Source organism: Rhinoraja longicauda, chromosome 24, assembly GCF_053455715.1.
Source record: "Rhinoraja longicauda isolate Sanriku21f chromosome 24, sRhiLon1.1, whole genome shotgun sequence".
Lineage (NCBI taxonomy): Eukaryota > Metazoa > Chordata > Chondrichthyes > Rajiformes > Arhynchobatidae > Rhinoraja > Rhinoraja longicauda.
The window spans coordinates 31,360,234-31,373,119 of record NC_135976.1 but is presented as its reverse complement, the minus strand read 5'-3'; the positions used below and the strand labels follow the sequence as shown (position 1 = coordinate 31,373,119).

The 12,886-nt window shown below is 43.2% G+C and overlaps 1 protein-coding gene across 4 annotated transcripts in view; it reads right to left on the bottom strand.

Moving 5' to 3' along the window:
- The window catches only part of LOC144605575 (ethanolamine kinase 1-like), a 63,228-nt gene that overhangs the window by 27,524 nt on the left and 22,818 nt on the right, over window positions 1–12,886 (bottom strand). For all 4 annotated transcript variants that reach the window (XR_013548865.1, XM_078420992.1, XM_078420989.1 and 1 more), the window contains exons 3-4: window positions 3,009–3,149; window positions 1,931–2,073 (exon numbers count right to left, since the gene is read on the bottom strand). Coding sequence is in view for 3 of the 4 variants with exons in the window: in XM_078420992.1 (XP_078277118.1) it covers window positions 1,931–2,073; window positions 3,009–3,149 (284 nt within the window). In the remaining variant the exon portion in view is untranslated. The remainder of the gene's footprint in view (window positions 1–1,930; window positions 2,074–3,008; window positions 3,150–12,886) is intronic.

Here is a 12,886-nt window from a genome sequence, read left to right as displayed (position 1 = left end):
TTTCTCCCCATATCCGTTGATTCCCTTAGGCCTAAGAGTTATTTCTAACTCTCTCTTGAATACATCTCCGCAGACTTCTCCTTTCTGGACTATCCAATTCTCAATTTTGCTGTGACTATTTTCAGCCTGTCTTGCCACCCTCCAGCAATTATGTACTAGGCCAATATTAAATCCAAACCCGCTGTCTAATACCTCCTGGGGACCCTCAGCACTTTTGGACTGCTTCAACACTGTTCTCTCAAAGCATCCCACACAATCTGGGATCGATTCACACCATTCATCAATTCCAAACAAGTCTTAGAAACAGAGCTATTCTTCAGAATGCCTCCATTTTATACACTGGATCCTATGAATGTTAATTCACTACTGCATTCCATGCTTCTATTATGTGTGGACTGTTTCTTTTGAACCGTCATCAGGCAACTGAACCATCCCATCAACAACTAGAGGGCAGGCCTGAGCTACCATCTACTTCATTGGAGACCCTCAGACTATCTTTAATTGGACTTTGTGTGCAGGAAGGAACTGTAGATGCTGGTTTAAACCAAAGATAGGACACTAAAAGCTGGAGTAACTCATCGGGTCGGACAGCATCTCAGGAGAAAGGGAATAGGTGAAGTTTAGGGTCGTGGCCCTTCTTCAGACTTTACTGGACTTCATCTTGCACTATATGTTATTCCCTTTATCTTGTATCTGGATACTGTGGACGGCTCGATTGTAATCACGTACAGTCTTTCCGCTGCCTGGATTGACTCTCAATCACATCACCTAATCACAAAATCGAATAAGTATCACGATACAACTACAATGCTCTAACTGATGATCTGCAAAGCATTTCAACTGCGGAACGAATTGTAGCACATGCTCGCGCAATGTGAGGTTATTTACCAAAAAACAGCAGCAGATCAGATGACTGTGGCATGCTAATACCCATGAGTGCAACACTTAATGTGTGTTAAAATAAAGCAGAGGCTGCACAAAGCTTGCAGTGTGCGAAGGGTGCTACTGCCCAGAAGGCAGTTATCAGATTAAAAACATTACAAGTGGGAAGAAAACTTGGGGCACTATGCAGCAAGCAGGATGCAGTAAAACAATGTGATGCTGTGGACAATGTTCGGTTCAACCAGGTTCAACAAACAGATGTTAACCAACAAACGAGAGGTCAGAGCTCATCCAGTCAGATCTCACTGTGATTTCGGGCTCTTATTAGAGCCGAACCACAGAAACAGGCCCTTCGGTCCAACTTGCCCATGCAGACCAAGATGCCCCATCTACGCTAGTCCAACCTACCCACGTTTCGCCCATATCCCTCTGAACCTTTCCTATCCATGTACCTGTCCAAATATATTTTAAATGTTGTTATAGTCCCTGCCTCAACTACCTCCTCTGGCAGCTCGTCCATAGACCCACTGTGTGAAAAAATTGCCCCTCAGGTTCCTATTAAATATCTTTCCCCTCTCACATTAAATCCATGTCCTCTGGTTCCTGACTCCCCTACTCTGGGCAAGAGACTATGCATTCACCCAATTTATTCCTCTCATGGTCTTATACACCTTCATTAGATCACCCCCTCATCCTCCTGTGCTCCAAGGAATAAAGCACTAGCCTGTTCTACTTCTCCCTATAGCCAAGGTGTGAAGTTTAAATTGGCATCGTGGTCAGCACAGACAATGTATGCCAATACTGTTCTATGTCTGAACTCAGAGGAAAAGCCAATGACAGAGACTCATAGCTTGGTTTGTAGTCTCCGTTCACATCTTCAAGACTCGCCTGGATTTCTGCTACTGTTTTTCTTTAGGTCTGTGATTAGCACATACACTTTCAGACTGACATGGCTCACAAAATCTTTTTGAATAAGGTGTCACCAAGCTACAGTGTAAATGTTGAGAGACTGCAGGCCTGTTGCTTTGCTTTCTGAGAAGGGTCTCACCTTCCTTTTCATTGTAGATGATATTCTTGCAAAGGAGATCATTATGGCAAAGAACTGTGGGAGAGTTCAACTCCGACAGGTACTGCTTCATCCATGCCATTTCCTTCTCTAGTGTCTGCAAAGGCGGCACTTCCTTCTGAATCCTGAAGCAAAGAAAGATCTAGTTTACGTTTCATTTTCTTCATTTCTGGACAATTAAAATAGTCGATAATGAATTACTTAAATTCAAATGCCACATCTGCCTGGCGGGATTACAGATTTTTTTTGCAGAATCAGTAGAAAAGGGTTGCCATTACGTTTAGTTTAATTTAGAGATACAGCGTGGAAACAGACCCTTCGGCCCACCAAGTCCACACTGACCAGCAATCATCGTACACCAGTACTATCCTTCAAACCAGAAGGCAATTAACCTACAAACCTGCATGTCTTTGGAATGTGGGAGGAAACCGGAGCAACCGGAGAAAACCCATGCAGTTATGGGGAGAACGTACAAACTCTGTACAAATAGCATGTGTAGTCGGGATCCAACTTGGGTGTGTTATTGTGCCACCCGAAGTGGCTGTACAACAGCAAAGGCTTGCCGGCATTTGACGGCTTAATGCTCACCCTTATTCTGCTGCAACATTTTTCTCATCATGCAATTATACAAGTCACGGTATCACCAAGCAAAATGTCTATTGAATCAAAGATACGAGAGGAGCAAGATGAACCACTCTGCTGAAACCGCCTATACTGAAGTGTAGTATGCAAAGGAGCGTAATGTCCGCCATTTTAGTAGGCAAAACCCGCCGTTCGCTATGCCTCTCGCAGTTTAATCAGTGTTTTGGGGGGACAGTATATGTGATGATACCACAAAAATGCAGAATATATCTCATCTCTATCAATTCACAGATTGTGATTTTTCTTTTTAAATGTTTCTGCAAGTTTCTGCCTACTAAAATGGCGCCCTGACATACTACGTTTTTTAGGGTCGAGTGGTTTATCTTGCTCTGCTCTATTATCTTTGTATTGAATGCAGTAAATGCATTTTCCGCAGTACCAGTTTCAAGTCGATAAACTTTTATGGTTGACTACATACCTGATATTTTTGGCTTCTGGCGTGAATTCGGTGGAGACGAGAGCCATGTACTTGTGCATTTTCACCCAGAGGTTGGGTTTTGGAATACAACCATTGTGGGCATGAATAGAATGAATCCTTGCCAGTTCTATCGCTATGAGTCTGCAAAGAGGTGGAAAGTGCACATGTTATTCAAAAATCTATCCCAATAGTTTTAGAGAAACACTCCCATTTAAAAAGGTGTCGGTGAATTTTGGTTAAAAACATTAGTAACGTGAGAAGACCTTTTTGGCCCTCACAACAATTCTGCCATTCAACGACTTGCAAACTAACTCCATATTCGCTTATACTTACCAAGAATCCACCAATCACAAATTTAAACTGACAGCTTCCCTGGCCTGAACTGTAGTTTTCAGATAGGAAATATTAAACTGGGAAAGGGCACAAAACAAGTTCTGATGAAGGGTTGATGAGCTGAAACATTCTCAGATGCTGCCTGTCCCGCTGAGTGTTTCCAGCATTTTTTTGTTTTATAGGATTACTAGCATCTGCAATCTTTTAAAATATATATATATATTTATTTCCCATAACTATTCAAAGACTGATTAAACGGTGAATATCTCACCCAGAGCTCTACACATCAAAAGGAGAATTCCATTAATCAATTAAAGCAGGAATAATCACAAATCCCACCACCACGCCCATCTCTCCTCGTCCCATGTCACTTCCCCACCACTATTCCCTGTCCTCTCTCCATTTTATTTTTTTGCAATTGGATGCCTGAGACTAGTGGTGCCCCACAAGGGTCGGTGCTGGGGCCCTTGTTGTGCCGGGGGACACTCCCTGCCCGGCAGCTTCGTCAGCTGGAGAAGGTTGCCGGGCCCGCAGGATCATCATTTTGGGGAGGGTTGCCCCGGGAGAGGCCTGCAGGAGAGATTTGGACCCACTTGGTCTAGTAAACAATAAAGTCCACAATGACTTGAAGATCGGTGGAATTGTTGATAATGTTAAAGGTTGCCACAGACTGCAGGGAAATATAAATGTGTTGGTGAAATCTGAAAAAAATGGAAGACAAATGAGGTGACGCATTTTGGGAGTAATAATGAGACTCGGATATACACCATGAATGATGGTTTCTCAGGCCATTAGTTTAGTTTATTGTCACGTGTACAAGGTCGTGAAAAGCTTTTGTTGCGTGACCAATCAACGGAAAGACAACATGATTACAATCGAGCCACCCACAGTGTACAGAAAGTAAGAAATGTTGCTGTAGGAGTTGAGATTTAAAAGAGTGGAGCGATTGTAATGCGTGATTGCAGATCCACTTCTGTGACTGGCATACAAAAGAGATACCAGGGTGGGAAGAGAGTGGCAAGAACCCAGAACGCACTGCCCAAGGTAGTGATTGAAACCGGGTTGCCGACAGCATTCAAGTGTCGGATGAGCACTTAAATCAACAGAGGGCCATGGATCAAGTGCTGTGAGGTAGGATTAATATTGAAGGACAAATTGGGCCAACTAAACTGTTGTACAATTCTATGACTCTAAACATGCAAATGTTCAACACATCCATCATCCTTGTAATTCCATCATCAGTTTCAAAGGTGCCTATAATGCTTTTGATCACCCTATTTCCTAATCATTGTATTGAATTTTAAAAAAATGGTTTCATTTTATTTCTCCCTCTGGGCTCTTACTGTTTAGCTGCTTTCAGCTGTTCTGAAACAATTTTAGCCAAATAATGCACAGAATTCACCAACACAGAACAATACGTGGATAATGCAATTTTGAAATGTGCTCACTGTTAGAGCAAAGTTCCCCAAACTAAATGAATGGGGGGAGGGGGGGGGGGAGATCGGCCAATTGAAAAAATGGAAGGTACTCCGCACAATGTGAACATGTGCATGTAATGGACTAAAGAAAAACAGGGTTATGGGGGAATCCGGTGTGATTGGAAAGGAAAATAAGCCAAAAAAGAAGCATTAGTAAACCTATAAATGGTTTATTGTTGCCAAGTTGAAAGCAATGAAGGGTAGGCAGAGGCCAGCAAGTGCACCGTTAATAGTTGAAACTGTGCAAGCAAGGCAATGGACATACATGCACATTTGCCCTATAGACTGGAAAGGTTTGTGTGTTCCTCAGAAAGTTGCTAAAATTAATTTCTGCACACATCTCTAGTCGTTGCATTGCACAAAAAAGTTTGTACGGGTTGAACCTAAGTAATGAGGAAAGTGATAGGGAACAAAATCAAGAGAGATAACCGAGACACAACGGACTGCAGATGCTGGCATCTCGAGCGACAACGTTAAAAACAAAAATCAAAAGTTCTGGGGGAAATCAGCGGGTCAGGCAGCATAAATGGAGGAAAATGGACAGACAATGTTTCTGCTCGGGACCCTTCTTCAGACTGGTGATAGATAACCAACCCGGAAAAATTTAAATTTTATTCAATGGATGGGGACATTGTAGCCATTGGAGGTGAGAAAATATCATTGTTGTGTATCTAAACCACGCAGAAAGAAAGGAAATGAGGTGCCGGAAATGAGCAGCAGCTAATCTTAGTTCAGCTAATGTTCCAGCACATTCCTGTAAATCATGCGTTGGTCATCTGACAACTCTAGACAAAAACAAAGGGATCAGTCGATAAAAGTAAAATGATCAGAACAATTTCAAACAGACGAGTGACAGCCAACAAACCATAAGTTTAAACAAAATGTTGAGGTTAGTTTAGAGATGCAGCATGGAAACTGTCCCTTTGGCCCACTGAGTCCGCGCCAACCAGCGATCACCCCCCTATATACAAGCGCACACTAGGGACAATTTTCAATCTTTACCGGATCCAATTAACCTACAAACCTGTACATCTTTGAAGTGTGGGAGGAAACCAGAGAAAACCCATGCGGTCACAGGGAGAACGTACAAACTGCGCACAGACAGTACCCGGATTCAGGATCCAACCCAGGTCTCTAGCGCTGTAAGGCAGCATCTCTACTGCTGTGCCACCGTGCTGCCCATTGCTGGATCAACATTTACATCTAATGATCCTTTATGCAGTAGCAATGGTTTTGGAAGGTTTTATTCACATCGAACATCGCTGGCAAAGCCTCCTGTCCCCAAACGGCCAGAAGTGACAGAGTTCTCTCAGTGGATTCCTGTCATCCAAGTTGCAAAGGTATCACTACACATTGAGGTAGTGTTGCATGATACTGCACCACCACACAATGAGGCAGTGTTGCATGATACTGTGCCACCACACATTGAGGCAGAGTGTTGCATGATCCTGTGCTCACAATGCTGAAGAACAGCAAGAGACATCCCAGGCCAAATGTCCAGCTGCTGTACACCTGAAGCAGGTTGTTTGAATGGCAGGCTTGCTATAATACATACATATTTTGCAGACTGCAGATGCCCAAATCCTGAGCTAAAACAAAGTGCTAGCAGAACACAGTGGGTCAGGCTGCATCTGTGGAGGGAACGGATGGATTACATCCTGCTGAATAAAATGTAAAATAAAAGAATTGCTTCAATACAATTAAAAACACGAGGTGCAAGGAGAAAAATTATGATCTTTTCATTGAAGACACTGGAATGCAATTTCGCTGCAATCTGGAATGCCTTCCTGCCAAAAAAAAATGATTTCACAATCATGTTAGAAGTATCTGGATAAAGATTTGGAAAATGGAACATTCTGTAAGGTTAATGAGGAAAAACAGCAGAAGAGAAAGCCAAATTGAAGTTCGTTCATACAGCCAAGTATTAGGCCAAATAGCAGCCCTCAAACCTGTAGAATTGTTCAACCTATAAATTAAATGACACCCGATCAAAATCCTTAAATCATTAGATCATTAAATACACAAAACCGATCAAGAACTTTGGTAATTTACTGAGGCCAACAGAGTACTGCAATAGAGAGAGCAACAGAAAGTAACTGAAGAGGAAGAAAAACAAGATTTTAAACAATTCTGTTCATAGCACAGGTACTGGAAACCTGGTGACTGTCAGATTAGGACATCCATCACTGGCGGCAAACAGGAAGAGAAACTAAACGGACGGCTGCTGAAGATAGTCGAACCCTAAACCAATGTTCAGGAGCCTGGGATTGCTCATTGTGAGGGGGAGATATTTTGCTTCAAAAGTCCCTGTTAATCCATGGCAAAATTAAACTGAAGAGACAAGGACAAGCCTAAAAAAACAATGGATGATGACTTTCGGAGGAAGATACGTACAAAATAAAAAGGAATAGATAGGGTGAAGGCACTGTCTTTTACCCAGGGAAGGGGGGAAATCAAGAACCAGAGGACATAGGTTTCAGGTTAGAGGGAAAGATTTAATAGGAATCTGGAGGGCAACCTTTTTCCGCATGGGTATATGGAACAAGCTGCCAGAGGAGGTAGTTGAGGAAGGTACTATCAAAACATTTGGACTGATACATGGATAAGGAAAGTTTAGAGGGGTATGGGCCAAACACATGTAGGTGAGACTAGCATAGATGGGGCACCATGGTCGGCAGGAACAAAAGTTGGCCTGTTTCTATGTTGTATGACTCTATGTTGACAGTTTATGTTCAGTTGCGTTAGGTAAAACCCGGGGAAAGAAAGGAACAGTCTGCCTGGGTATGTGGAGGTTTAAAAATTGGATGATCATTTAAGTGGCAGTCAAAGTCCAAAGGATTTTGTTCAAGCGGATTACAGAATCATTAGCCATGCTATGCCAAGACCAACAAAATGTGGATGCCGCTACGCAATAAAAGGAGCCCCAATTCCCAAATAGCCACTGTTCATGCACTAGCCAACTAAGAATGCCCCATCTTTCTGGGGTATTCTTGACAATGTCTTATGATGATTAACTCTTAAGCCACGACTACACTGTAGGTCTGAACAACCTATCCCGTCAATCCTACTCACACTCAAATAGTCTCGGCAACTTTAGCGACGCAGATTGTCAATTCAATCCTCTCGCCTCAGGAATTAATGTACTGAATTTACACAGCGCCATCAAATATAGTCATTTATTACGCAGACAAAAACTGCATTGAGAACAAGTTGGGTCACACCTTTGATTTGTGTAATTGTGTTAAGCACTCTTACCATGGCATTATCACCTTGCAATAAAATGCGAACATGCTATTTGCTTTCCAAATTGTGCGTTTTACCTGCAGGGTGAATATTGACACAATATCCCAAGAAATACCTTACTACTAGAAGTTAGCTTCACGAAAATATATTTCTCATACACATGAAGAGGAAAGAGGATAACTTGCTTCTACTCTGGCTTAGTTTAGTTTTGAGATGCAGTGTGGAAACGGGTTCTTCGGACCAACAATTACAAGTTCTATTCTTCACACTCAGTACAATTTGCAGAAGCCAATTAACCTACAAACCCGCACGTCTCTGAAATGTGGCACAAAACCGGAAAAAACCCTTCACGGTCACAGGGAGAACATGCAAACTCCATACAGACAGCACCGGTAGTCGGGAATGAACCAGGGTCTCTGACGCTGTGAGGCAGCAACTCTACCGCTGGGGCACTGTGAATTCAAGAGGAGACCTATGAGGGAATGAAGGACTCTTATTCAACCAGGGCAGGAGTAGGCTGCTGAGATGGGTGGGCGAGGAACAGTGGAGAACTGAGCAAAGAGACTGGCCATAATCTCACTGAAAAACAGAGCAGGCTGAGGGGACCAAGTCCTTAATTTTTCGTTTAAGACCGACAAATAGAATTATAGATTTCAACCCAAACACATTTCAAAGGGATGTAAAGAACAGCTTCAAAATGCTAAAAGAAAAAAAGGAAGAGTTTATTTTTCCAAATAAACTTTTTATTAAAGAGCATTTTGCACAATACAAGTACACGGTAATAAACTACGGTGGAACAGCTGTGGACCCAGTTGAAAGAGCATCTGCAGTCAAATAATTAAGGACCAAATGAGTTCAGCTGAAGGATTCAAACCAGTCTTCCCAAAATTAGCAAAGGAAAATACACAACAAAAAGGGTAAGAGACAATTGAGCATGGGGTGGCCAAATATTTAAAATCTCAAATGCAAAGTATAGAAGCCAAATCTGAACCTGAGTATAGAAGTTGCGAGATCATGTTGCAGTTATACAAGACATTGGTGAAGTCACATTTAGAGTATTGTGTTCAGTTTTGGGTACCACGTTATAGGAAAGATTTCAAGCTGGAAAGGGTGCAGAGAAGATTTACAAGGATGTTGTCAGGATTCGATGGCCTGAGCTATAGGGAAAGGTTGAGCAGGCTGGGACTTTGTAGCCTGGAGCGCAGGAGGATGTGGGGTGATCCTATAGAGGTGTACAAAATCATGAAAGGAATGCATTAGGTAAACACACAGTCTTTCAGCCCAGAATAAGGGAAATCGAGAACCAGAGGACATAGGTTGAAGGTGAGGGGGGAAAGATTTAATAAGAGCCCGAAGGGTAACTGTTGTTTGCACAAAGGGTGGTGGGTGTATGGAACGAGCTTCCGGAAGAGGTTGCATCACCGAAGGAGGCAGGTACTATCGCAACGTACAAGAAACATTTAGACAGGCACATGGATAGAAAAGGTTTAGAGGGATATGGGCCACACGCAGGCAGGTGGGACTAGTGTAGATGGGACATGTTGGTCCGCGTGGGCAAATTGGGCCGCGCTGTGTGACTCTATGATTCAAAGTGCCCACTCCTCATTTTAAATTAATACACTCCAGGGCAATGGATCATTAAACACTGAGCCAGATTTCCTCTGTTTTAGCTTTAAGGATGATCAGCAGAGATTCTCTGAATTTGAGAGCCCCACAGTTAAAGACAGGCAAGGCTTGCTGCATGGAACAGGCGTTTTTCTTGCTAACATTGGTCACGAATTGTGTCTTAAAAGATCACATCCAAACACGCACCTCTTCCTATGTGCCCCTTACTTCCCTAAACTACAGAGATCATTAATTGTGTCCCTTCCAAACCCCTATCCAGACCCATCTCCCACCGTTCACCGACACCAACCGCACCCGCATGCACCCCCACCCCCCCCCCCCCCCCCCAACTCTCCACTCAAAGCCCACTCTGACCACACGCCTACCTATTACAGTCCATCTTCAAATCCTCCGGGCCACACTAGCTCTTCCCACCTCACGATCTCGACTCCGAAAAGCAAGAAACCTACCTTCAAGGGGCCTCGGCTTCTGCTGGAGCGTTCCCCGCCCGACAGGGGGCCAAGCCTGTCACAAATCAGGCTGGCTTCCGGACGGGGAACCTGTTAAAATAAATAAACATCGCATGCTGTGGACACCTGTTAAACAGACAGCCATTAGAACTGCACGGTGATACAGCACAGCGTGTCGGGAGACCTGGAAATGGTAGAAATCCACACACTCCGTACAAACTCCTTTCCAATTAACGTCAAAGGCAATGGGTCTGCCAACCTGGTCACACTTATAGGAATACATTGTTTTATTAACATACTTGCCTTCCTCATGCTCCCAGATAAGCTAAAAGACTTCTGCTGCACAAAAAGCGCTTACACCACAAAAAACACATTAATTTGCCACCATAATTTGAAAGGTTGCAGAAAGCAGAGGAAAATTCTTCTTTGGCACTTCATCTTACAAGTCGGCTGCTGCATTCACAATTTTAACGGTCTTGGCATCATGTTTGGCTCAGGCACAATGGGCCGAAGGGCCTGTTCCTATGTTGTATTGCTCTATGTAAGGAGCGGGGCAATAACCACAATGTTTGCTTGTACCTCAGTGATCGTTCCAGCGGACAGCAATGTAGGGATCGCCATTTGGCCTAAAAACTGCAGCCTATCCAACATCTTTACACATGCAAGCAATATTACAATAAAAGGTGAGAGCATTAAGCACTCATCAAAACACAGCTTGAAAAGGTAGGTTTTTGTTTAAAAGGAGTGTCTTTAAAAGATCAATGGGCTGGTGATAAGTGGTAAATGAAACTTAAAAAAAGAATATACACTTTTCTGTAGAAAATCAAGGATGTCTTTGCCAAATTGTGTTAATCAAAAAACAATGTTAGATCACAGAGATTCAACACCCTCTCAAACCCCCTGCTAGTTTCTGGATTTTATTAATTCAGTATGTAACAAACGCTGCCAAGCTCAGTGATGTGGTAGGAATTGAAACCAATACTGCTTTGTTGTCATTCTGGCAAGCAAACCCTCAACAATACAAAGCACTATGGGAAAGCAGGCCTCCCAAGGCTGCAGTACAGCTAACTCACATCCAGTGCTCACGACAAGCACCTAAATAGACCTGTAGGTCCCAAAGACCTACAGGTTTATTTCCGAGATCAGACAATTTAGCTAGGGGAAGATATGTTAATTAAAAGGTAATTATTAACATTGGAGGAGCGGCACAGAGGCGCAGCAGTAGAGTTACTGCCTTTTAATTACAGTTTGATCCTGACCATGGGCGTTGTATGCACGTTCTCCCTGCGACAGGGTGAGTTTTCCCCAAGTGCTCCGGTTTCCTCCCAGATCCTAAAGACCTACAGGTTTGTAGGTTAATTGGCTTTGGTAATGTTGTAAAAATTGTCTCTGGTGAGTAAGATAGTGTTAGTGTACAGGCGTGATCATCGGTCGGTGGGCAGAAAGCCATGTTCCCATGCTGCATCTCTAATGTCTAAAGTCTGAGTAAGATAGTTATAGTGTACAGGCGTGATCATCGGTCGGTGGGCAGAAAGCCATGTTCCCATGCTGCATCTCTAATGTCTAAAGTCTAAAAGTTATTACACCTAGTTATAAAAATATTTGAGATGAGCAAAGACTAATGGAACATGGACATTGGAGGCAGGAGATCTTGTGACAAAACCTCTAAGCACAAATCAAAGTGGAACCACGACCTTTAATTGATGTGAAAAGCAGTAAAATGATGAAATAAAAAGAAAACCCTCGAGGACCATGTCACCACAAGATAGGGCAATGGAGTGCTCGGTGTACAAAGAAAAGCATTCTCCTAGCCATAGGAGAATGCACTGACATCATGACCCAGAAGGGAGCAAGGAAGTTTAGAGACCTCTTAGTTTTGGGCATGCTTGCAAAAGCCAGCTTAGTCTTCTAAAGAAAATTATTGAATTCGTTAGTTGAAGCATACGGCATGGAAACATGCCCTTCGGCCCACTAAGTCAAGGCCGACCATTGGTGATTTGTTCATAGTAATTCTCTACACCCTGGGGGCAATTTACAGAGGCCAATTGACTTACAAACCCTCACGCCTTCAGGATGTGGGAAGCCGGTGGAAATACACGTGGTCACAGGGTGAACATACAAATTCTACACAAACAGCACCCAAAGGTGGGATCTGTGAGGCATCAGCTCCATCAGCCATGCCACTTTGCAAGTTACAGTGCCACGGAGGGAGGTTTCAGAGGCCATCCTATTGCAAGGATTTTTCTGCCTTCTGAAACATTTACACCAAGCCAATTAACCTACAAACATGAATGTCTTTAGAGTGTGGGAGGAAACCGGAGCAACTGGAGAAAACCCACACAGGTCACGAGGAGAACGTACAAACTTCGTACAGACAAGCACCCATGGTCAGGATCGAACCGGGCACTCTGGCGCTGTAGGGCAGCAATTCTACCACTCCACCCCACGTCGCCCTTCTGTGCCAGTGTTTAAAACCAAGTGGGAAACTAGACGAGATGTGTGCCTTGCCAGCAGTGGTGCAGTAGAGATAGTGAAAAGCAGAGCACAAAGAAAGGCAAGTTTCTCAAACTGACAATATCTGATGTGGTGCCTCGGGATTTGAGTGTCATGTATTATAAATACAGGCCTAAAAATACAGAAATCACATGGCTGTACATTTTTCACATTGACATTTTACTTTATAAAATGATAATTCATTTGAAAATCGATTGTAATTTGTCACACTCGTTACACCATCCACTCAGATGCC